The sequence below is a fragment of the Parasteatoda tepidariorum genome, chromosome 6, assembly GCF_982258835.1.
Source record: "Parasteatoda tepidariorum strain Cologne lab strain chromosome 6, Ptep-v5.0, whole genome shotgun sequence".
Classification (NCBI taxonomy): domain Eukaryota; kingdom Metazoa; phylum Arthropoda; class Arachnida; order Araneae; family Theridiidae; genus Parasteatoda; species Parasteatoda tepidariorum.
In genome coordinates, this window is record NC_141760.1 from 74,714,195 (window position 1) to 74,739,240 (window position 25,046).

Sequence of the window (25,046 nt, forward strand, 5' to 3'; positions counted from 1 at the left end):
GTAGCAAACAAAAGCAATCACTTAAAAAGGGATTTAATATTTTTTTTTTTTTTTTTTTTGGAAACAGAGTTAATTAACTCATCTTCAAAATTTTATTTATAATCGATGTTATTTATGCTATAAAATAAAAAATTCTTATCAAATAAAAAACAATTATCTAAACAGTTGCTGATTGTTATTTAATTTTTCAAACTAAAATAGCAATTTTTGTATGTTAAGGAGTTACTATATATTTCTACTTCACTGTTATTGATATGTTTCAGAGGGCTCTAGTTAGATTAGACTATAATATGAACATAATGATTCGGCCCATTGTTAAAGTTTTTTTTTCCAATATAATTTAAAAAGTAATATTACTGATATTTTTGCTATAAATCACATAACAGTATTAAAAGAAATGAAATATTAATGTATATTCTCAGTAGTTTTAATTTGCTAAACCAGGTAGTTTTTCAAGTAATAATAGTCTCTTATGTAAACTGAGGAAAAATATAATTTCCAGCTTTTTTTTTTTCAATTGGTAATTTTTATTTTTACTAAATGTTAAGTATCAATGTAATCATTTATATAATAATAGATTAGTACACAATTGTATGTCAACACATTATTTATTACCTTAAACTGTCTAGAATTTATTATTTAAGGGTTGCGCTTGCGTAAAATTTACTATCGTGGCAATTCATCTTTTTTACCTTTTGGCTAATCTCATCCCTGAGCCTATCAAATGTTTTTATTCTTAATTAACAATAATACACTTAACTCTTAGGTCAACCATATTGTCTCTTGTTGTAGATCATAAATTTTTTTATTTTATCACTTAGATTTTACATTTGTTAAAGGACTTTATTTTATTTATTTATTCTTGAATTTTAATTTTTAAGTGTGAAATCTTTGTTCTTTTGTTCCAATTCAGAATTTATTTTCACTTAATAACTTTTATTCTTTAACATGAAGTATTGCTAACTTCACAGATATTTCCATCAAACATATCAATATTATTATTGATTATATTTCCATTATCTGTTCGGTGCATTTATGTCCCTAGTCCTTATTTATGGTGTGATTTTTAATGATTATTAAAATTGGAAATGTTATTAATTTTAATGAAAAAATTATCAAATGCATTTCTTCTCTGTAATTTTTATGAAGAAAAGTATTTCAAATAAAAATATCATTTAGTTTATATTTAAAATACTAAGCACCTGAGATGACTAGCTGGTTCACTTAAGTGAATTCATTTCCTTGCCTTTACACATTGTTTTTGACCTTCATAAATTGAGAAATTTGAGGCTCCACTTTGATAAGCCTGCTGCATTCGACAGTATTACTCTGAATCTGTGTCATTGGTATTTTAGGAGCAAATTAAATTAGTACCTATTTGCCCCGTATTGCACATTTTGCAAAAGAGCCATAAGTAGGACTGGGCGATATTAGAAATTAAATATCGTGATTCATCGTCAGTTTTGCATAGAGATATAGTATTTTTTAAAATCATTTACTTGTAAGGCACAGAAAGTCAGATTTCTATCAAAACTCCATACTCAGATTGATTTAAATCAATTTATAAATTTGAAGATATATATGTTTTGCTTAAGAAAGATATTAAATAAATTGACTACAATGTAAAAATCTTACTTAAAATATTAATTGAAATGTTTGTTTAGAAATTTATAATACGCTTGAAACAAAGTGTTAAAAACTTTTTTATAAAGCGTTTTTTACAAATTAATATTTTCTTGTACAATTATGCATAAATAATTACATAATTATTAAGTTCAATCGTAATGTTCAATTTCTAAATGAAAAAATAAATGCAAGTTTTGTTACATTTTCTAAAAATGATCACGCAAATAAACAAAAGATTTCTTAATTTAAAAATAAATAATAAAAAAATTAATAAAATTGAAATTTATTAATTTATTTACCTAACAGTATGGAAGGAAAATTTAAAAAATACGTTCGTTAAAAGTTATTTGTATGTTTAAAACAAAGTGCTAAATAAATTTTAGAAAGGAAAAAAACTCTTTTAAAACACTATTTTTTTATTATTATTATTTCAGATAAATAATTAAATTAAATTGAATAATGACCAAATTATGAGCGAAAAACAAAGTAAGGTTTAATTTCTTAAAAATAAAAACAAAAGAATTGTGATATTCGATAATATATTTAGCTAATTAACAAATAATATGAAAAGAATATTTTTAAAAAAAATTATTATACTCCCTAATAAGTGCTAAATGATTTAAAAAAATGAATAAAATATGCAAACCTTTCATATTTTTTTGAATAAACAAAGTTGATTGACTTATGTCCAAATCCAAATGACAAAAAATAAGTTTTGTTTTAACTTGATTTCTAAAAATAAAAACAACAAGATTTAGACAATTTAAAATCAGTAATAAAAATCCATTAAATTATTAGAAGTTTTTAATAAATTAAAAGAAAGTAAAAAAATAACCTAACAAATTTAATTCTTTATGGGCTCCTTAAATTTGATTTCCGATAATTTTCATATTTAAAAATAAAAAAAAGTTTAGTTAAAAAAAACTTATGTAATTAATAAAGAACCTCTTCTTTATACATTCTTTTCAATAATAGATTGCCTTCAGTACAAGGTAACATCGGCGATCATGAAGTTAGTGCCACTGAAAATATTCTACAAGAAACGATATCAAATCGCGACAAAGAAAGAAAAAAAAAACTAAGAGGTACGAAAACGAAGATGCGAGATTACGATAGACGTTCTCAAAACTCTGATTCTACAGCTCACCAATCAAGGCCATTTCAACATAACGAAACGAACATCGTCTTCTAGAGAGCGAGTGGACATCGGAACGTAAGAGAAGAGTCTTATATCGCTATATCGTTTTGCGGTCGTTGTATCGCTATATCCTTTTGCACTCGACTGCTTAAATCAGATTTCTGATGCATCGCCTGGAATGTAAGTCGCTGTGCCGTCTTGCCGATATATGCGTTAAATCGATGTGTCCCGATACATTGATTTATAGCTCAGTCCTAGTCATAAGCCTAAGTAACATGGGAAGACAGGCGCTTGCCAGCTATGCTGCCAGAGAAAGATGCAGCCAAAGACGTGCGGCTTCGCAAAAAAAAAAAAAAAAAAAAAAAAAAAACACTGGAGGAAATGCATCAAAGTCGGAAATAATGCCTGAAAATGATCTTATTTCGAACTTTTTACTCCGAGAGCAGTCTACCTACAAAGGCTGAAGTCTTGTGGGCATTAAATCGTGTTGAATTGCATTTATCTTTTAGCCCCTTGAATGATGTAGCAGAAATCTTTTCCCAAATGTTTCCAGACAGTGATATTGCAAAGAAATGTACATTTGGATGTACTATAATGTCTTACGTAATTTGTTATGGTTTAGCTCCATTTTTTTCAAGACTGCCTTCCGCACATTTTAGCTGAGTGTTTTCTTTCTGTTCGTATAGCAGTGCTTATTCTAAGCAGAAAATCTATCAGGGTTGGGGTTTTACTGTCCTAAACTGGATAAAACTGTCTTAAAGTGTCCCAAACCTTGAACTTTGGTAAAAGGTAAAAATTCTATAGGTGTAACCATTTTACAAATAATTAATAAATAATAAGCGAATACCTATTCCTTTAAATATAAATATGCTTTTAATACTGATAAATAATGTTTTCACATAAGGATAAATAATGCAATATTAAAAAATAATAATTCTTTTTAAAAACATACTAAATTTGTTTAAAAACTAACCTTTTATTTTTCACAATGTTTTTTTAAAAAAATGTTATAATTTCTGCATTACAGGATGATAAAAACGACATCTATTTAAAAACTTTTTTTTATTAAATATAAATATAATAGTTTAAATTGGAAATGCAAAATAACTGAAAATGTATTAAGTTAACAGTAATGTATTAACAGTAAGGGCATAACATCAGTCTTAGTTACTGACACTGGTATCACCATTATGCTAAATGAATCAAATGAAATAAAAGTATTCTTGAATAGTACTATAGATAAATAAACCTGTTTATGACTGACTAAGCACTTAGTCCCTATTAGCTTAACCTGTATGGCAAGATCAAACTTCAGTTATGTAATATTGAATGAGAGGACCAATTGAACTTGATTACTGATTAATCTTCCTTTGTTTAATGTTTAAATTGAAGAGTCGAGCAATATTAATAAAACACTATACTTTTAAAAACAAATATTCTCTAGTAGATTTAATTATCAATATGTTATCAGTTCTATGATTTTACCTTTTAAATATTGTTCAGATAAAATTGTGACATAATTTGAGTAAAAGAGTTTTGAACAGGGCAGTTTAAACTGTGGAATAATCCATTCTGTCTTAAACCTTGCCAACATCTATTAAAAAACATTGTCAATTAGTATAAGAAAATTTTTGTTTTACTTTACTAAAAGTAGCAAAGCAATCATATTAATTACTAATTTTTATTAATAAATTAACATATATATATATCGAGTTAATGAGCTAATTAGCATAGTAATTTATTTAAAATGCATGCATACATTAATAAAATAATAAATGCTTGTTTTTAAGTGTTTGTAGTTATGATTTAATGATAGTGGAAGTAACTGCAAACTTTCAAAGACAAGTGCAACAGGGGGGTGTGATAGCTATTTTTCCTTTCCGATATAAATCTATTGTATTGACAGCAATGACAAACTAAATAAAAAGAGTTGAAAATAGCAAAAGTTTAAGAAATCCATTGTAAAGTTTGGGGAAAAAATAAAGAAGAGTTGAGGATAGAAAAGGCAAAAAGGGTATGGAGTCTATTACATCAGGGCACTAATTTACTTTAAGGGGCAACAGGTTGGATTCTTCTGACTAAAAAGGCAGCAGGGTGCTGCGCATTGTTTACCCTGCTTAGAAAAGAATACAATAAAAACAATATTTGACTGAATGTCAAAAAATTTTGCAGTTCTGAAAGCTGCATCTTGTTTACATCCATATTTGTTTTTTTAAAAAAAAAACTAAAAAAATATATAAATAAATAAAACAATGCAGTGTTGTGCGAACAAAGAATGGCTAATTTGCTCATATTGCTTTTTAGTAAAGGAAAAATTTCACTATCATGTTCTGAGCAAGCTAAAATTGTGTTTAAAATTTTTTTAGAAAAAGTTAAGTGCGAATGCAAGGAAACAATTCATTTCATGATGATGTTCATTTGGATGCTTTTTATTTTGATGCACTGAAATGCAAGGAATCTTCCTTTTTGTGGAAAGTTGTCCAGATCATTTTTGTATTATCCCATGGCAATGATGCTGTAGAAAGTAGTTTTAGAGTTAATAAGAACATGCTTGTTAAATCTCAAAGAAGATTCCTTAGTTGATCTCAGAACTGTGTATGATGCCTTTAAAATTTATGGTGGAGTTTTAAAGAATTCTATGTCAAAAAATTTCTTCTAGTTTGTAAAATTGGCTCGTGCAAGGTATCATGAAAGAATTGTTAATTTTGCTTTGAAATGAATTTTTTACATCAAATTTTTATTTTGATAAAAAAATTGTAGCTCTTTATTGTATTTCACCAGATTATCTTGAATTTTTTTAGTACTTTGGAAGTAAGTTAATAATATTTTCATTCTCTCTTAACTTATGTTGTGTATTTTCAGGCTTAGCCTTATTCTACGTATAATTTATTAAAAAAAATTTCAGTATCTAAATATAAAGGCCAATCTGTTACCATATTTTATTTCAAATATTGTTGAATTGCTACTGCCCCTTGTTTTTGTTTTTCCATTGATATAAACTAAGGAATTATTGTTGTTTTAAGAGCAATCTGTTAACATCGTGGTTGCGTGTTACTCCTTATATACTGCGTAAATATACAGGGAAAACTCAGGGAATTTAATTTCCAGTTTTGAGTGGCAACCCTGAGAGAATAAATCACTATAGGCTAGGGGTGCACAACCTGCCACCCGAGGGCCACATGCGGCCAACTGACTGTTGATGTGCGGCCCGCGAGAGCTCCTGAACACAAGAATTTTTTTCTTTTTATAGTAAAAATTTAGAATCTTTTTCATTTCTCTTCATAAAATATTAAATCATAATATGTACTATAATTGTTAAGTTTTAATTTTTGCTTAAACCTTACAAATTTTCTTTAAAATATTTAGTTTAAATTTATATTACTCATTAAAATAAGTGTGTATGCAGTTTTTTTTACGCATTTATTCTAAGGGCATTATACTTTTTTTTTGGTTAGAGTTTATAGTATCTCTTTCCATGTATATATAATATATATCAGGGGTCTGTTTAGAAGAAATTTGGGTCCGTTAACGGACCCTTCACAAAATATCTTTTCATAAAAACGGACCCTTCATAAAATATTTTAACTTAAAAACGGACCCTTCACAAAATGATTTTTCTTTTAATCGGACCATTAACAAATTTGTTTATCTTCATTATTATTTTGTTAATCGAATAAACCCTTTCCAGTGCAGAAAACAAGAAAGATGGATGTTAACGAATTAAGTTTTGTCTTCGGCAGACGATTCTTCCATTATTCGTCCGAAAGGAATATTCTGCGTTCAGCAGTATAGGCTTAATACCAAATATTTGTATGTTGCATCTCTAGTTTAGAAGCAGCAATTATTGTTTATTTTTTTAGCATTTAATTTTTTTAATTATAATTTTACAGTGTTGAGCATAATCTTGTATGTCTTTACAATTTAAAAACTCCATGAAAAAGGTTTTTTTTTTTTTGCAATAACGGACCCTATTTGCACAAATTCATAAAAACGGACCCTGGTTGAAAGAATGAGAATAATTTTTTCACAATTTCAGGAAAAATGGACCTTTCACAAAATGCCTGGGCAGACCCCTGCTTATATATATATATATATATATATATATATATATATATATATATATATATATATATATATATAATATATATAATCTTAATAAAAATTATATATATATAATTATATATATATATATATAATCTTAATAAAAAGGCAGAATAAAAAAATTATTTTTTTTTATTGAATGAATTTTAATAATTAAAGTATTTAATTTTAGAAAAATATGTTATTAAGTTTACTGATTAAAATATTTATTGTTCAGAACACCAATTTTGAGATAAAAATTATCATATTTGCCACCATCATAACTAATATGCATGCGGCCCTTCGTTAGTCAATCTGCTGTGCAAGTGGCCCTTCACTCAAAAAGATTGTGCACCCCTACTATAGGCGTACTTGGTCAGCTCTCATTAATTGAATAAATTTTTGAGCAGGATATATATGTATCTCCACAATTGACTACCTCATTGAATCATCTAAACGAAGGTTACTTATTTTTACTGTTACAATTTGAATGTAACCTATTGCTGCAAAATAAAACCCAGAAGTTTGCGGAGGTGTGCTAGTGAATGAAATGCTTAACTTAAGCGCACTTATAAAGCCAGTTTCTTTATTGGCTCTGCCTATAGACACGTGCACGCTTACATATTTGATCTACAAGATTTGCATTTTTCAGGGATGTGATTCTTCCACGGATTCGCTGATTTCCACTTTTTCAGATTTTACCATTTTTCCAACTAATTTCTGCAGAATTTTTTTGTGTGCATAAGTTATAGTATTTTATGGGGAATTTAATTTTCCATGGAGTGAAAGTACTGAAGTCCTCATTCATCTCTCTGAAGCTCCTCTAAAAATCATTTTCTCGGGATAAGACAAGTTGACGTTTATACAGGGATAAGATTGTTTTGCTTTTGTCTCTTGAATTTCAGCCTTTTTATGAATAACTCCAATTCTCTAAAAGTTTTTTTGTTTATATATATATATATATATATATATATATATATATATATATATATATATATATATATATATATATATATATATATATATATATATATATATATATATATATATATATATATATTATGTATATACAGGGTCTTTATAATTAAAGTTCCACTTTGAAATGGCTATAAAAATAAAACTACCCGACCAAATGTCATCAAACTTGGTCAATGTCTATAAGAGGTTATAGAATTTTAGTTCCCGCAAAAAAAAAAAAGGTTCAAAAATTCACCAGCGGTGAATGGCGCTGTATGCAATAAGGTTAAACGAAATGACTGGTCCAACAGATAACAAGCCTGTGGCTTGAAATTTTGCCGTCATTTTCCGTAAACCTTGCTGTGTCATTGGACCTCGGCGTTTTCCTCTTACAGTACGGAACTTTTGTAACGCCCTCCGTTCATTGCTGTCGCATTCATAGTAACATTTCACGAGTAAAGCACGGTCTTGCATGGTAACAGACATTGTCGACTTAGAACACTGACAGCTCAGACAAGGCGCCTCACTTTTATAACTGCAAAGTCACATGACGTATAAAACAAATTTGCATATTTCGCATTTGTTTAACACTATTGCATACAGCGCCATTCTCCGCTGGTGGTGAATTTTGAACAATTTTTTTTTTGCGGAAACTAAAATCCCATAACCTCTTAGACATTTACCAAGTTTGATGACATTTGGTCGGGTAGTTATATTTTTATAGCCATTTCAAAGTGGAACTTTAATTATAAAGACCCTGTATATATTTATATATATATATTATATTTATATATGTATATATATATATGTATAAATATAATATAATATATATATATATATATATATATATATATATATATATATATATATATATATATATATATATATATATATATATATATATATATATATATATATATATATTGAAAATTCAGTATTTGAGATAAAATATTTCTTTACGATTTTCAAAGATAAACAGGAAATTCAACGTCCTAACTGCTAACCCGTCTGCATTTTTAGCTATTTTCTCCGATTTTACCCACAGAAAATAAGATTTTCCAGATTTTTATCCGTCCGCCGGGTAGGTTGTATTTTCGTAATTCAGGCGCTGCTGCTTCCTCTTTTCTGGCATGGAAGCAAACGAAAAATATAGAGGTGGATTATCGGTGAAAATATTTATTTGCTCATTCAATTAATCCGGGAAATTTTATTTATTATGTCTGAACAAAAACAATACAAACAAGCCTTGTAGAAATTCCAAGTCCAAACTTTGCAAATATCTCGATTCTTATTCACACGATTTTAATATCAATCATAGATTTTTTTATATTTACAAGATTTAAAAGTTGCTTATTTTGATTCATATTTACAGGATTTAAAAATCCAGTATCGCCTATAGTATTTATGCATTTTTGAAAATCGCGATTTTATTATCAAACATCGATTTTCGTATTTACCTGATTTTGTTAGACAAATAGAGGTTAAAAGGTATGAGGTTCGATCTTCGGTCGTCGATCTCATGCATTCAACTAGCATCGGTGACTTCATGGTCTGCGGAGATCTGCTAGTTTATTTGCATTTGCTGTTGGTCGTTCTTGCGAGGATCATGACGTCACCCGTTATCTGTATTTAAGCTTCTGTTGAAGCAAATAATTTGGGGTATTTTTTCTTTTCGTCACTCTGTGTGTGACATTCTTTATTACTAATGTTTTTAAATAAACTCATTTCTTTAGAAACTTCGTTTCTCTTTTTTTGTTGAGTTGTTGATATACAGATATGATATTCTGAGAGAATTTCGGCTGTCAGATTTAAAAGATGCGCATTGCGATTCTTATTTACGTGATTTAAATATTGTACATTATGATTCTTATTTACGATATTTGAAAATCCAATATCGCGATTTGTATTTACGCACTTTTAGAAGCCTATGTGGCGATTCATATTCACGTGAGCTTAAAATCCAATGTCGTGATTCGTTTTTGCGGTTGTAATATCAAACAGCAATTCTTGTATTTATACGTGTTTTAAAAATTAGACTTTGGGATTTGTATTCATGCGATTTAAAAATCATGCAACCGTGATTCGTATTTACGTGATGTAAAAATTATGCGTCATGATTAGTGTTTTCACATTTTTTAAATTCGATATTGAATTTCATAGTCTCGTGATTTAAAAGCCTTATATCGGGATTCATATTCTCTTAATTTAAAATCATGCATGTGATTCATATTCATGCATTCATACAATTCTAAAATTAATCATCGAGATTTATAATCGCATGGTTTACAAGTTTAAAAATGGCCCTTTTTCGACGTATAACCTATTTCCATTGAGGCTTCTTAATCTAGCAAGTATAAAACATTATAGAAATCTCGTGAGGTAAGCAAGACTGAATAAATCAAAACATATTTTAGTGTGGAGAGAAACAGGAAAAATTAAAAGCTATTAATGATTAAATAATTTTTTAGGTCTTTTTCCAAACTGAGAGACCATTGATTCACTTGCTGTTTGATGAAATTGTGTCTCTAGTTAAGGCATTGGTAAGGCGTTTTTTAAAGAGTTGTGCTTTTCTTAGTTTGCCAGGAAAGGACTAAAAATCATTAGATGTAGAAAACACAGAAATTTTCCAAAATTCAAATTTAATAGATATTGAACTAGATGCCACAAAGGCAATGACATCCTTATCTTTAGAAAAAAAAATATATGTATTTAAGTGCTAGGTCTTTTTACTTAGCATGTGCAAAAAAGTTATTAAAAGAATTGCCTGTTGAAAATAGGTTACTGCACCATCTTAAAGTGTTGCATCCTATAATGAGAATCGAAGACACTTCTATTAAGTCAAAAAGATATGTGGCAACGGTAACCGAATCCATTTTAAAACCTGAAGAGGCATTTTTGTTACTAGATTAATGGACGAGGTTATGTGAGGAACCAGAAGGTTGTTCTTCTGACTCAAATGAATATGCACTAATTGATGTGTTTTGGAAAAACTATTTTGTGAGGACACATAATTTGGGAAATATCAAATATCTTCTTTTGTCAAAGCTTTTTAGTGCATACGACACGTGAATGCTGATGTTGAAAGAGGTTTTAGTGTAAACAAAAAGCTACTTCACAGTAGGGCGAGTTTAAATTCACATGGTGTTAATGGTTTGAGACAAGTTGTGTCACATATCAACAAAATGGGGGGCTTAAATAACTTTAAAGTTTATGATTAAAGTGGCTCGTGCAGCATTTAAAAATTATTCTGCTTGATTAGAGGTTGAGAAAAAAGAAAGCATGAAGATTGTGAAAACACTGAAACTGAGGAAAACAGATTGAAAGCTGCTGAAATTGATTTTCAAAAAAAAAAAAAAAAAAAAAAATTGAAGGCTTCTCAAGATCTCTTGGCCACAGCTGAAAAAAATATTAAAGATGGGTAAGATGGATAATAAAGACATGTCGATTATAGAAAACGGACAGATCTGAGGCAAGTTGAGTACAGAATATTTAACAGCATTGGAAGATACCTAAAAGAAACTTAATTTGTTAATGCAGGGACCTTCAAAAGGAATTTAAAAAAAAAATGTTATTAATGAACAAAATTAAAAATTCTTGTTATTAAACTCTTTATTTAATTTTTCTTATTAAATATGCTCCAATTATTTGTTTTGCTGCTCCAAAACCATGTTTTCCCAATTGCACCACTGAAGCAGGGTAAAATGCATTTCCACACGCTATGAATTTTTTGCCAAAGAGGTAACTGCCATCTTTGAACAAGCTTTCAGAGCCCAAACAATAGACTGGCTCTCTCTACCCTAATATCTCGCTTGGCAATTGTAGGTTTTCCTTTACTGTTTTTCATTTTTTTCCACTCTTTCGGTTACTGTGGTTTTTCTAATTTTGGAAATGGTTTTTTCAACTTTATTTCGGTAACTATTTTTGAGAGACATGTAGACTGTTATTTATCTTTTGTATATTTTGAATCTTAATATCTAACTGCTCCAGTTTCTTGGAATAATACCTTTCAGCTTCTGTATTTAATATTGATAAGTTTCTTAAATGATATGTCTTATATCTATATGTATCCGGAAAAGATACTAGGCTTATCTTTTTGTGCATTATAGTTTTGCTTATTTATTCTCTTATTTAAAGGCATTCACCAAAAATATTTACTTATCACTCCTTTTAATATTTTACTCTATTACATTTTAATCACCAAGCAAAATTAATTATTAATAATAAAAAGTTATTAATTTGCTTCAATGTAATAAATTAACGTTTTATCCCGACTCTATATCACTTTAAAATTTTAATTATATTTTATTTTTCTTACAGATCTGTTATAATGTGGAAATGCAAAAGTTACTGAAATTCCTTAAAACTGTAAAAAGAGACTTTTACTACCAGCAAGTTCTCTTGGATTTGTATCATCAAATGAAAATCTTTATGAATAGCAACGGTTACGCCTCTAAAGGCTTACCTGATTTAGAACACCTGATAAAGCTAAGAAGCATCCGTGATGTTATACATTCTAGTAAAATAGAACAATGGAAAAAATTATTCAATTACATTAAATCTAATGATCTTTCTGAATTTGTTAAACCTTTAAAGGAACTAATCGAAGAATATGAAGAATTTAAGAAATTTCCTTCATATACAGCCAAGGTTGGATATATTCTAGATAAAATTTTTTTAATAGGGCAAAATTGCAGAGACTACACATTGGAAGAAAAAAGAGAAATTGCTGCCTTAATTGTTCCCTGCCTTCAACCGTTAAAAGTATGCATTGAATCAATTTATAGAACACCAAGAACAAGACTCGACTGCTATATTCGGCAAAGAAGGTCGGCTTTACAATTTATAGCTGAGGAATACTCTCGGTTTCCTCTAGATGGAAAAATTTTAGCAAACGATTTGGAGAAAGTAAGCCTAAAAGAATCCATTGAAATACTAGATAACCTAATCGAAGAGTATCGTGATTTATCATCAGAAGATTCAGATACCGACTTGGAAGAAGCAGGTTCAACTCTAATGCCACGCAGTCATTCATGGTGGACCAAATAAGTTATAGTTCATGATTTTTTTTTTTTTTTTTTTTTTTTTTTTAAATCAAAAACATCAGATTATTTTGATTTAAATCTGATTTTTTTTTTATTTAAATCGGATTTTTTTTTTATTTAAATCAGATTTTTTTTTATTCAAATTCACTATAAGAACTTTAATTTATTATTAAAAAAACTTCATAAATGTTTAATCAAAATTAAATTAATATTAAAACTATATTATAACAATATTTTAGAAGCTCTAACTCACTAAAATAATTTTTCATTATAATGCATAGCAACCATTTTGATACAAAGGCATGATTGAAATTAAAAGACAAGATAAAATAGATAATTTAAAGAATACTACTTTGAAAGGGAAGAATGACACTATATCTGAACACAGCCTTTTTTTTTTTTTTTTTTTTTTTTTTCCTTTCTATTTTTGGCATATTAAGGTAATTTCTTTTTTATATAACCTCAAGCTTTAGAAATATAGAAATTTCCATCTATAAACTATAATGTAGATTCGAATTCCATGCTTTTTTAATCAAAAGGTAGAATTTTAATTAACATTTGCTTTTTTTCTTTTTGAAAAAAAATCAGGTTTATTTAATTTCTACAGCTATGCAAGTCTATTAAGACAGCATTAAATATTTACTTTAATCTGTACTTTCAATGTTAAGAATCAAAAAATTTTTTAACCTGTAATTTCAAATGTGTTTAACACACACCAAGAAAGAAAGTAATTTCGTTTACTAAAATTAATTAATGCAGCAATTTATTTAAAATAAATTTTGAAACTAAGAAAAGAAAATAATAAAAGTATCAATAATTTAAAGCACTGTTTTTTAACTTTTAAAATCAATATAATATATATATATATATATCAGTTGATTTAAATCATTGTTTTTTTAAAGAAGTTTTTTGTGTTTAATCATGATTTAAATCAAGCTGATTTAAATCAACGAACGTGTATATACCCACTGGAATTATCAGGGAATTTTAAAAAAAAACTGGAAATTTTTCATTAGATATTTTTTCAATTTCACTAATTTATATTATTTACTAATTTTCTTAATTTAAATTATTTCATCCATTATACCCGCATTTTTTGGACGGAAATGTATCTCCAAACAGTTAAAATGTCAGCAACTTAGCTATACTTTGCTTGCATCAAAATTTGCTACATTATAACCTGTTAAACTAGAATGCCATATAAAATTCTCTCATGGTTGCTGAACAAATGTAGAAACCTTTCATCTATGGGACTGTACAATTTAGGAAAGGCAAAGATTGTGCTAGACAAGATTGTGCTAGACTTGGAAGAAGGGATTAGGATATTTGCTTCTGTATTAAAATTCTGTCAATGGGCTGAATCCATTAATGGCTCGAGTTTGTTTCGATGCTTTGGTGGTAATTTTTTTCTATTTTGTCAAAATGTTTTTGTATTTTAATCTTAATAAAATTCTCCAAAAATTAGTTGGTTATAATTTAATAATATATTGCACTCTTTTTCTGAAAGCTTTTGTACTTCCATTCAAAAAAATCTGTAAATTATTTTTTCTCGACAAATTAACCAATCACACATTTCTTTACAGTCGCTGAACAGCAATGTTTGTGAACAAATTGTTGCATTAGTGCTAGTTTTCTCTATTTCATTTTAACGTTTTATGGCATATTTTAATTTTTAAAAAAGGTTTTTTTAGTTTTCAGAACTAACTATATATTAACCCGCCAGGACGCGTGCCTCCCTTACTTACACGAAAGCGCGCGTGGGTCCTTATGGACCCCACTAGCCTAAATTATGGTTAAAGCTTTTTTCACTGTAATATTTGACAACAATATGATAATAATAATTAAATTTAAGTTTTTCAAAAATTAGTAACACACGATATCTTTAAAATACTCACAATAATCCAAGAAAATAGCATATTTATTCGACGTAATACTCTATACCAGTGATTATCAAACTTATTTCTTTTACCGCCCCCTTTGAAAATCAATTATTTTTCAGCGCCCCCCCCCTTTTTTATACACCCCTAAAACTTAAAAACCACAATTTCATTACTTTAATTAATTTAGTTACACAGTAGAGAACCGATTACCCGGAACGATCGGGACCATCGCGATTCCGGATAACTGATTTTTCCGGTTTTCTGAATCGCAACAAAATGCCGTTTTTAGATTGTTTATAAAACGAAACTAAAAAATTTTTTTGAAATAGTTTTAGAAATAATAAAAAATGATGAACAATAATACTCTTAAGTTTAAATAAGGAAAGAAATTATGAAATAAAAATTATATACAGGCTTATATATGTTATTAATGTTATTATTAACATTAATAACATATATAAGCTATTTGTACTTATGTGAGATTCGTCTACAAACGGCTTTTGATCCGTCCTCTAAATCAGTTCTTTCGTCAACTCGATACGCCGTAAGCTCTAAATAACAAAATGGGCTCAAAATCTTGCAGGAAAAAAAATTTTTTTTTAATGGAAGAAAATTAATTTCCAGTTCCAAATTTCATTCCGGTTACATGGTTTTCTGATTTCCGGATAAGAGGTTCTGCACTGTATTAGTCGGTTCTGATGTTTAAACTTGCATTCTGAGCTAGAAATTGTTACCAGTGAGAGCAAATAAAACACCCAACTTTATAATATTAATGACATATTTTAATCAAATTGAAAGAAACAATATAAATATGTAATCAGTTTTCGTTTTTATACTAATCTAATGAGATGGATGAATTTGATGATATTTAATAAGTTTGTTGATATCAGGTTCGATTTTACTCAAAAACAGTCGTAAGTTGCCGCGTTTGATAACTTGCAAAAGATTTCTCTTTTTAGTAAGCAGCGTTGTCACAGCGCTAAATCCACGTTCACGCAAATATGACGATGGGAATGCTATCAAAAATCGTTCAACGATAGACCACACTCCAGGGTACAACTGCGGAATTGACTTTTGTAGCCAAAATTGTTGGTAGCCATTTTTGTATTTGATTTTTATTTCCTCGTTCGTTGTCAGTTCTATAAGTTCTTCTTCCAACTGGGGTGATATTGCTATGTTGACATTTGAAAAAGGATCTAGCATCCAGTCTGGTATTTCCAATTTCAAAATGTCCTGCAATATTTCAATGAAATCACTGTGAAGATTTTCCAAATGTTTTGCAGTAGACGAGCAAGTCGTCGTTGTTGCAGGATACTGATAAATTGGGAAAATTATGGAACTCACGTCTGCCGATATTCTTTTTGTGTAGGAGCAGCTTGGCTACGAAACATTTTTTGTTTTTATTAAGTTCAAGTCATCGCCTTGAATTTGGTGATTCATATCCTTAAGCAATGTATAAAGGTCTGGCAGGTATGCGATATCATTCTTTGATGTGATGAGGTTTTCGCGCAATTCTGCATCTTTGTTTTCCAAGAACTCTATGACAGAGTCAAACAGATTGTAAAAACGAGTCAGATAATTTCCTTTTGATAGCCAACGCACTTCTGTGTGAAAGATTAATCTGTTGAAATCTTCATCATTATCAACACAAAGCTGATTAAATAATCTGTCATTTAAGGAGTTGTTTCGGATTTTATTGACTGCTCTGATGACATGTTGCAATGATTGAAATAGTCGTTCACTTAAATTTCTAGAAACTAAATGCTGTCGATGTATAACGCAATGTACAGCAAGCACATCAGGAATTTTCTTTTTTAAGTACGATATGAAGCCTTTTTGACACCCCGTCATAGCTGAAGCACCATCTGTAACAGCTGATATATTATTCTTCAACAGAATTCCTTTTTCATCACAAAACTTTTCCAGTGTTTTAAATACGGTTTCTCCTTTCGTGTCTGTCTCTAAATTTCTAGCAAATAAAAGTTCTTGACATATTTTTTCATCTTTAATAAATCTCACGTAAGACAACAACAATGCTTTATTAGTTGGTAAAGTGGACTCATCCAACTGAATTGAAAATTTACTAGTCTTCAGATGATTGCACAATGACTTTTCAATGTTTTCAGCCATTTCATCAATTCGTCTTTGGACAGAACTATTGCTCAAAGGAATTTTTCGAATTATATCTGCCGCCGGTTTATGGAGCACAGTATAAGTATAACTTCTTTTATCGCCGGCAAAATTAACGTTTCTCCGATGGTGTGTGGTTTACCTGTTTGAGCAATTAACAGAGAGATACTGTATGAAGCTCGAAGTCCGTCATCGTCTTGCTTAGCAGCCATCGAAAGAAGTTTCGATACACTTGGCTGAGCATTATGCTTCTTTTCCAGATCTTGAAAATAGGCTACATTTTTGTCATTCTTATCCGGATGCATTTTATTCAAATGATCTTGAAGTCTTGAAGGCTTCATCGCTTCGTTCTGGTGCAATGTAATTAAGGTAAAATTGCTCTAATTTTTTAACTATCATCGATCATGTTCCTTTATCTATCCGCAGAAACTTGTTACAACTTGATTGCGTACGGTGTGCGGGCTATCCTACGAAATCTATGTTAAGTATTTTAAGTTTTTATAACATCATACAGGGTAGAAATATAAACTAATTATTCGTTATTGTGTAGTAGGTGGGTTTTAACTTTAGTGAAATTTAAAATACCATATAAAGTAAATGAAATTACAAATTAGACATCGCCCCCCTAACCCACATCGACGCCCCCCATTTTTTCTGGGCCTCTTAACGCCCCCCTCTAGGTTTCAAACGCCCCCAAGGGGGCGTTATCGCCCACTTTGAGAAAGACTGCTCTATACTGTCTTCCTTCTCTTATCTATTCTTTATTCCTGAAGTTTTGACATATACTAAGTGTGTTTTCTTTGCACAAAAATTTTTCATATGTTACGCATGCAGTTATTACGTGGGCAAATGTAGCAATGTCCATTAGATTCCAGAGCTTTCTGCTTTAGACAAGAAGTATACATAAACACATAATGTTATACCATTTAATTTTTCAAAAAAAGTATTTTGACAGCAATTTTTATCAAAAAATTATTAACTAAAAAATGTAAAATAAAAAATTCTCAGGGAAAAAAGAAACGATTTTAAAAATTCTTTATATTGAAATAAAAACTTTCATATTGTTTCTTTTTTTATTCTTATAGTTCTTAATCAGACGTAAAAAACCATTCTGTAGAAAACTATCAACAAATAAGAAAAAAAATATTTACAAGCAAATTTTTTATTATAAAAATCATAACACTCACCTGTTTTATAAATCCGCAGAATTCCAAATGAAATGTTCTTCTCTTGAAAATTTTATTTTCAAATAATATATGCATAGATTATCTCTTCATTACTTTTAGATAACATACCACACATCAAAATTTTATAATTGTAAGATCTCGATATGAATTTGAATATGCAGCTTAAAAGCAGAAAAAAACGATAAAAAACTATTTTACCGTAATATGCACATCTGTAACAGCAAGTGATCATGAAATCCGAAGTTATGTTGTTGGTAATAGAATGGTAAAAATTATTGTGATGATTGCAATGAGAAAGCTTCGTTGATTAGTCAGATTTTTCCGCGCAAGAATATATTTCATTCCGATACATATTGATTATGAATGGTGTTTTCAGTGTAAATGTTAGTAACAACAATCTCGAACTCTTGACTTGCTTCACTTCCTGTTAGAAAGTATACATCTGCTTACTACAGCTTATTCTGAGATATTTTCAAACTGATAATTTTTTTTAATCAAAGAAATAAATTATCTAATTTCTAAGCTCAAATCTGCTGTATTTCATAAAATATTAAGTAATTTTATATTAAGTTTGAATTGAGAATTTGTTTTCATTGTTTAGGTAGGTATTTTTACTTACGTCACAATAGAGCTGCACAATGGTTTATTGGCAACGGTCTGGGAAACACCCTTGAGGATGATCTGAAGACATGCCATCATAATTTTGATCTTCTGCAGAGGGGATGGCACCCCCGCTTCGGTAGCCCGATGACCTGCGCGCGAAGTCGAGCACTTTAGGGTAAAACAGTTTAACAAGGACCAATACCGCACACTCTCGGTCTCTACGTAGACTGATCCAAGTGGTCACCCACCCGCACACAGCCACTGATGCTTGACTTCGTTGATCTGCTGGGAACCGTGTCTTAACGATCAGTCCTCTGCTTGGCTTGTTTCGGAAAACTATACGAATTCTAAAACGAATAACAAAACTAATGTGAGTTGTTTCTGTTATTTATAACATTATTTTCTAATATTTACTTGAATCACACTTACATTACTCCGGTTTTATAAAAATATTTTTGTATAACTTTAATTTACTTGTTTAATATTTACGTTTCGAAACTTATGATGATCTCAATGTGCATATATAGTTAAAATTGTTACTGTTTGCGATACAAAATTGATTTTCGAAAGAAAAAAAAACGATATTAACTTTAAGAACTTAACAATTTTAAAAAATAATCCTTTTCTGTAGAATACTTTAACTTTTTTTAATAATTCATTGAGTTAATGTAGTATGATATTCAAATAGCGTTTATTTTACTTTGTAGATATGTGAAATATGTGGAAAAATAGACACGCATAAAAAGAATATGATTCAACATTTGTAAATTCACTCAAATGAAAAAGACTTTAAATATCGTTTATGTGATAAGGGGTTTAATCGAAAGTGTAATTTGAGTATACATTTAAAAACTCATGAAAAATCGAGAAACTTTTGAATGTGAAGAATGTAAAAAGACCTTTTTCGAAATGATAATTTAAAGAGGCACTTACTGACTCATTTAGTTTCGCATAAGTTTAATTTGTGTAGTGAATTTTTTAAATCAAAATCTGATTTACTCAATCATGTCCGATCCATTCACACACCGTCTTGTTCAAGAAAAAAAAAGAAAGATCATTCCACAAATAACAATAAAAAGATGAAGAAATAGTGTGAAAATGCATTGGAAGTGTTTAAGAAAGAGACAACGAGAATTAGGAAACTATGAAGTTGTAATCGAGAGCCACATATCTCAAGTTTTTTGAAAAGTTTTTTCGGCTAATTCATAGAAGTGGGAGTCTGGATGAATTTTGTAGAAAGTAGTATTTAAATATGGGTCCTTGTCCCGCACTCTGAATAGTTCATTGAACCAACGGATTCTCCTGCCTTTATGATTTAAAATTAATGTTTAAATGATTTTATAGAAAATATTTATTGATCTAACGTAATCTAAAGTAATCATGTTAAAATCTTAACGAGCTAAGAAATAATGTAGCATTTTTATTTCTTTTTAACAAAATTTTATATTTTTTTTCAGAAAATATGTATGTTTTTTGCAAAAAATTTTCTCTTTTAAGGAAATATTTTAACTTTTTGTTAAAAATTTGCAATCTTTATAAAAATATTTCTAACTTTTTAACAAAATTTTCTATCCTTTAATAAAATATTTATGTTTCTTACAAAAAATTTTCTCTTTTAAGAAAATATTTTAACTTCTTGTTAAAAATTTGCTAGTTTTATAAAAATATTTCAAACTTTTTAACAAAATTTTCTATTTTATCAGAAAATATTCATGTTTTTACGAAAAATTTTGTCTTTTTATAATAATTACAGTTACTTATATCAACTATACATATATCAAAAAATAACTAAACTTCTAACATTTTAAGTATAGATGACACCATTAGAATATATATAAAATGATAACATTTATTTTATTAAAACCTTAAGTTTTTCCTCTGTACATTCACAGGATACTGGTTAACGAAACCAAGCCCACTTCTTGTCGTCGGACTAAGCGTAGGAGGTTTTCCTCTTCATATGGCAAGAGTACTCACAAAGTCCACTTCGAAGACATGCATTGTCTCAAGATCTAGGAGTTCCCTTGTTTTCTGGGTTCAAAAATGACAAGACTGCATTAATAACCGTAAATCCCGTACGTGGTGATAAAATCAAATCTACAATTGTTAAATATCTAATCTTATAAAATAATATTCATTGATTTAAAATTAATATGTCTTTAAGTCTAATACTTTTAATATTTACAGTACTTAATAAATATAATTTTTATTTTAATATTGAATCAATTTATTTAAAATGTATTAATTAATATTGATTAGGTTAATAATAATTAAAGTCTATTATATCAACTATATTTATATTAAAAATAGCTAAAATTAAGAGTTATTAATATATTTTCGTTTTAATATTTAAGTGTAGATGGAGCCATTAGAATAAAAATCGTGTGCATGATATCATTATGTAATAATGTTTATTATATAATTAATGTTATAATAATGTTATGTTTATTATGTAATAATTAAAACGTGCTGGTCAGTACCGTTGCCATCCAGAGAAAGTTATAATATCCTTAAGAGGGGCAGAAATAATTATTTAATAACTGTCAAAGATTTAGTGAAAATATATCGATGAAACTGCAGGATGATATCGGTCCCGCAGTGGACTGATCGTTAAGACACGGTACCCAGCAGATCACCGAAGTCAAGCATCACTGGCTGCGGTCAGTGTGCGGGTGGGTGTCCACTTGGATCAGTTTGCGTAGGGACCGAGGGTGTGCGGTATTGGTCCTCGTTAAACTGTGCTACCGTAAAGTGCTCGACTTCGCGCGTAGGTCGTCGAGCTACCGAAGCGGGGGTGCCATCCCCTCCACAGAGGATCAAAGTTGTGATGGCATGTCTTCGGATCAACCTCCGGGATGTTTCCCAGACCGTCGCCAATAGCCCATTGTGCAGCTCTAGTGCGACGTAAATTAACAACAACTTCGTAGGATGATATCGAAATCAAATCCTTTTTGTTTATACACGTGTTCAAAATACCAAAGTTAACTTATTTACACATATCTAACCAAGCATTCGTGGGTCAGTGGTTATGATATCCAACTACTGACCCACGAAGGCTTTTTGATTGGCGTGAGTTCGATCCTCAGCCTTAATTATATTTAATAAATAATATTAAAACAGATTTAAATATTAAAATAGATTTAAAGTTATTTTATTTCTAAAATTCTCACATAGATGGCACCACTAGAGTAAAAGTATGATATCATTTATTTATTATGTAATAAGAGATGACGTCATAACTTCATTATATACAATATCTCCCCAAATAACAAAGTTTCTAAGTGTTGCCATCCTTAAAAACTAATATTAAAAATAATAAGTGTTGCCACCCTCAAAAAACTAATAAATGAAAATAATATTTAAAAACGAAACGAAATTTAAAACAGAAACCGAAACTAGAAATATATTAGGCTTAAGAAAAAAAAGAAATAAGCTCTCCATGACGTTGCAGACGAACTTCCGGTTTATAGTCGGGCAGAAATAAGCCGCATCCGGTTGTAGGCGGGCAGAAATGAGCAACTTCCGTTTTTAAAATTGTACCCCCGTTCCAAGTATGCGACTTCTCCCCTCCCCCCACCGAGCCCTTTCGGATCCCGCATTCGACCACGCCCCCTACAGATTCCTCGGATCCCTGGCGTAGAACTCTCATTTCTCATCTACTACCATCCATACACGAGAATAATTAAAATGGGAGGCAGTCTAAAATGAAAAAGTTATTGAAATATCAAAATCACGCCTAATTATTTTCTTTAACTCTTTAAAGACCAAGTGGCCTGAAGAAGTCCGGACTACTTAACGACCGTCTGAGGTAAGTGGGGAACTCTGAAGGGTGAATGGGTAGTAGTGATTGGGAGGGGGTGAGCTGCTTGACAGTGATGCATAGGAACTCATTGACAGTCAAAAGGAAAGAGGTGTGCGAACTTCACGCTTTATTTAGAAACATTTCCTCCTGTGGTTTTAGAGAAACACAAAATCCTCTTAATTTGTAACAGATTTGTTGAGATGGACCTTTTCATTTATTTATTAAAAATTCGGGAATGGCGGGCTTTTGGGAATTTATTTTTGAAATCCCCGCGTCCACTAAAACAAATATCTTTTTAATAAAATTGCAATGTGTTAACTGTTGACTACCAAACGCAAATTTGTTATGTAATTAAAAGTGCACCATCATAAATACCGAAATTACTGAAAAAAATTTGGATAAAGCCAACGTTGTATAATGCTTTCTGTTAATCACTGATATTTTAATGATAATGTTATCATTAGTTCATAGAAATTTTGATTCTTGAATAAAAAAAAAAAAAAAAGATTAATATTTCTATCATTTAATAAACTTTAGGTTTTTCTTTTTAAATATTTTATTTATTTCCGTTTTGTTCTCTATTATGCTGTTTGGTGTTTCTCAGTAATCAATTTTATTACAGTGTGCTTTTTATTAGTGAATTTTAGAGAATAGATAAAATAATTTAAAATACATTATATTAATAATGTATCTTTTAAACTTGAACGAGGAAAGTTGTTTTAGACTTTGTTTTACTGCAGCGAAAAAAATTTTAAATCTTAAAATTCCTATAAAAATTTCCATTTAATGCTCAATTAAGGAAAACTGAATTCAATTCTATCTAAATTTATGATTAACGTAATATAATGCATACATTAAAATGCCTTTTTATATAATTTTAAATACTATACAAATATTTAAAAAAAATAATAATTTTTTCTTTTTTTTTTTTCAATTTCGTTTTATTCTATTATATTTGCATCGTTGTGTTGTAGTAATTTCGTTCTTTTTGGTATTGATTTCCTATTACTTTCGAGTCTTAAATTTCAGTGATTTTATACTTAAAATGCTTTAAAATAAGATGAATTATTTATTAAGGATAATAAATTATATAAAATTATTGTTTACAGGAAATTACTTTCATGTAAGGGAATTTTTTAAATGTTATCTCACTTTTATGTAAGCATTTTTGATAATGCAGTTATTGTATATCAGTAATTCACTAGGTATGGTCAAACAATATCGTAGATCTTCCTGAATGAAATGGTTTTTCAGATTTCACCTGTAATGTTTGTAAATATTTAATTGTTATTAAAATAGCTTATTAAATTCGAATACATTTTCTTTAGGAAACAAGTTATATATTCTAATTGTAAACCAGAGCCTGTTAATTATAATTTACTTTTTTACTACAAATTACAATTTCCAAATCAGCTTAAAAATAAGTTTATTGCTTTGTTTATCGACATTGCTGATAAGAATTTAATTTAATTGAATAATCTTATAGTAAGTTATGTAATAAATAAATAAATTTTGTATATAATAAATTTGAGTCCTGGATCAGATAGCAGCAAAAAGCATCCAGGTAAAAAAATTATCTTCAAATCACGATACATAATCTATTATCTGGAGTTTTCTGAATGGTGTAATTTTAATTGTTAGTCACTCTTTTGATTACTTAAGTCAAATTGCTAGATACATTAGTTGACTTAAAAATTGAACAAATTTAACAAAATTATTTCAATATATATATATATATATATATATATATATATATATATATATATATATATATATATATATATATATATATATATATATATATATATATATATATATATATATATATATATATATATATATATATATATATATATATATATATATATATATATATATGGAAAATTTCAAAATTAACTGATTTATTAGAAAAAAGAATTAGGTGATAGTGAGCCTCTTAAATCATTAGCTGTTAAAAACGAGTTTGAATGCAACAAATAGAAGATTTCGAAAAGAAAAACCATCAGTCAGGAGAAGTGCAGAAAGCGATTTTCCTTGGTCACTGAACGGCGAAAGGATGGCATATTTGTGTTCCTTTGTGACTAAGCCGAAAAGTGAAGTAAATAGATAGGCATTGACAATAGCAACTCATCTTGTTTGAAAAATACTAGGAATCTATTTCCAAGCACTATACGCCGCTATTATTTGCAACCATCCGGTAGTACTCTCATGTGATTAGTAGGTAAAGTGTGTAATTGAGTGCAGGTAGTTAAATAGAATTGACAATACACTCATTTGCAATGATAAATTTCACCCAGTCAATGGTTCATTCAAATAAATAAATAATTTAATTTAATAGCAATTTTAAAAGATAATCTCTAATCTCAGAAAATAAAAAAAAAACCACCAGCTAAAAAGTACCATACCTTATTTAATCGTTAATTTTTTTCTCTGATTTGTTATTATTCTAAAAACAGTATTATTGCTGAATTATCCGATATTTATTTGTTTATGAAAATAATTTTTTTGTCACCATAAATGAATTTAACAATTTAAAGAGCGGTATAAGTAAACTATTTTCATGTTTCAAGATATTTCAGATATTTTATGTTGAGTAAAATA

The 25,046-nt window shown here is 28.9% G+C and overlaps 2 protein-coding genes across 5 annotated transcripts in view; one reads left to right on the forward strand and one right to left on the reverse strand.

Annotated features, from left to right (window-relative positions):
* Positions 1 to 14,307, forward strand: part of LOC107454306 (uncharacterized) — a 34,419-nt gene extending 20,112 nt beyond the window's left edge. For all 4 annotated transcript variants that reach the window (XM_087166054.1, XM_087166052.1, XM_087166053.1 and 1 more), the window contains one exon: positions 12,119 to 14,307. In XM_087166054.1, the coding sequence (XP_087022180.1) occupies positions 12,119 to 12,847 (729 nt within the window). In that variant the 3' untranslated portion in view covers positions 12,848 to 14,307. The remainder of the gene's footprint in view (positions 1 to 12,118) is intronic.
* A 1,796-nt stretch (positions 14,308 to 16,103) lies between these two features.
* LOC122272322 (protein FAM200C-like) lies at positions 16,104 to 16,853 on the reverse strand. The gene has a single exon (XM_043055855.2). It carries the CDS (start codon positions 16,851 to 16,853, stop codon positions 16,104 to 16,106), a length of 750 nt encoding a protein of 249 aa, XP_042911789.2.
* Positions 16,854 to 25,046: the final 8,193 nt, after the last annotated feature.

Coding starts and splice junctions, on each gene's coding strand:
- LOC122272322 (XM_043055855.2), bottom strand. CDS start 16,853: ATGGCTGAAAACATTGAAAAGTCATTGTGCAATCATCTGAAGACTAGT.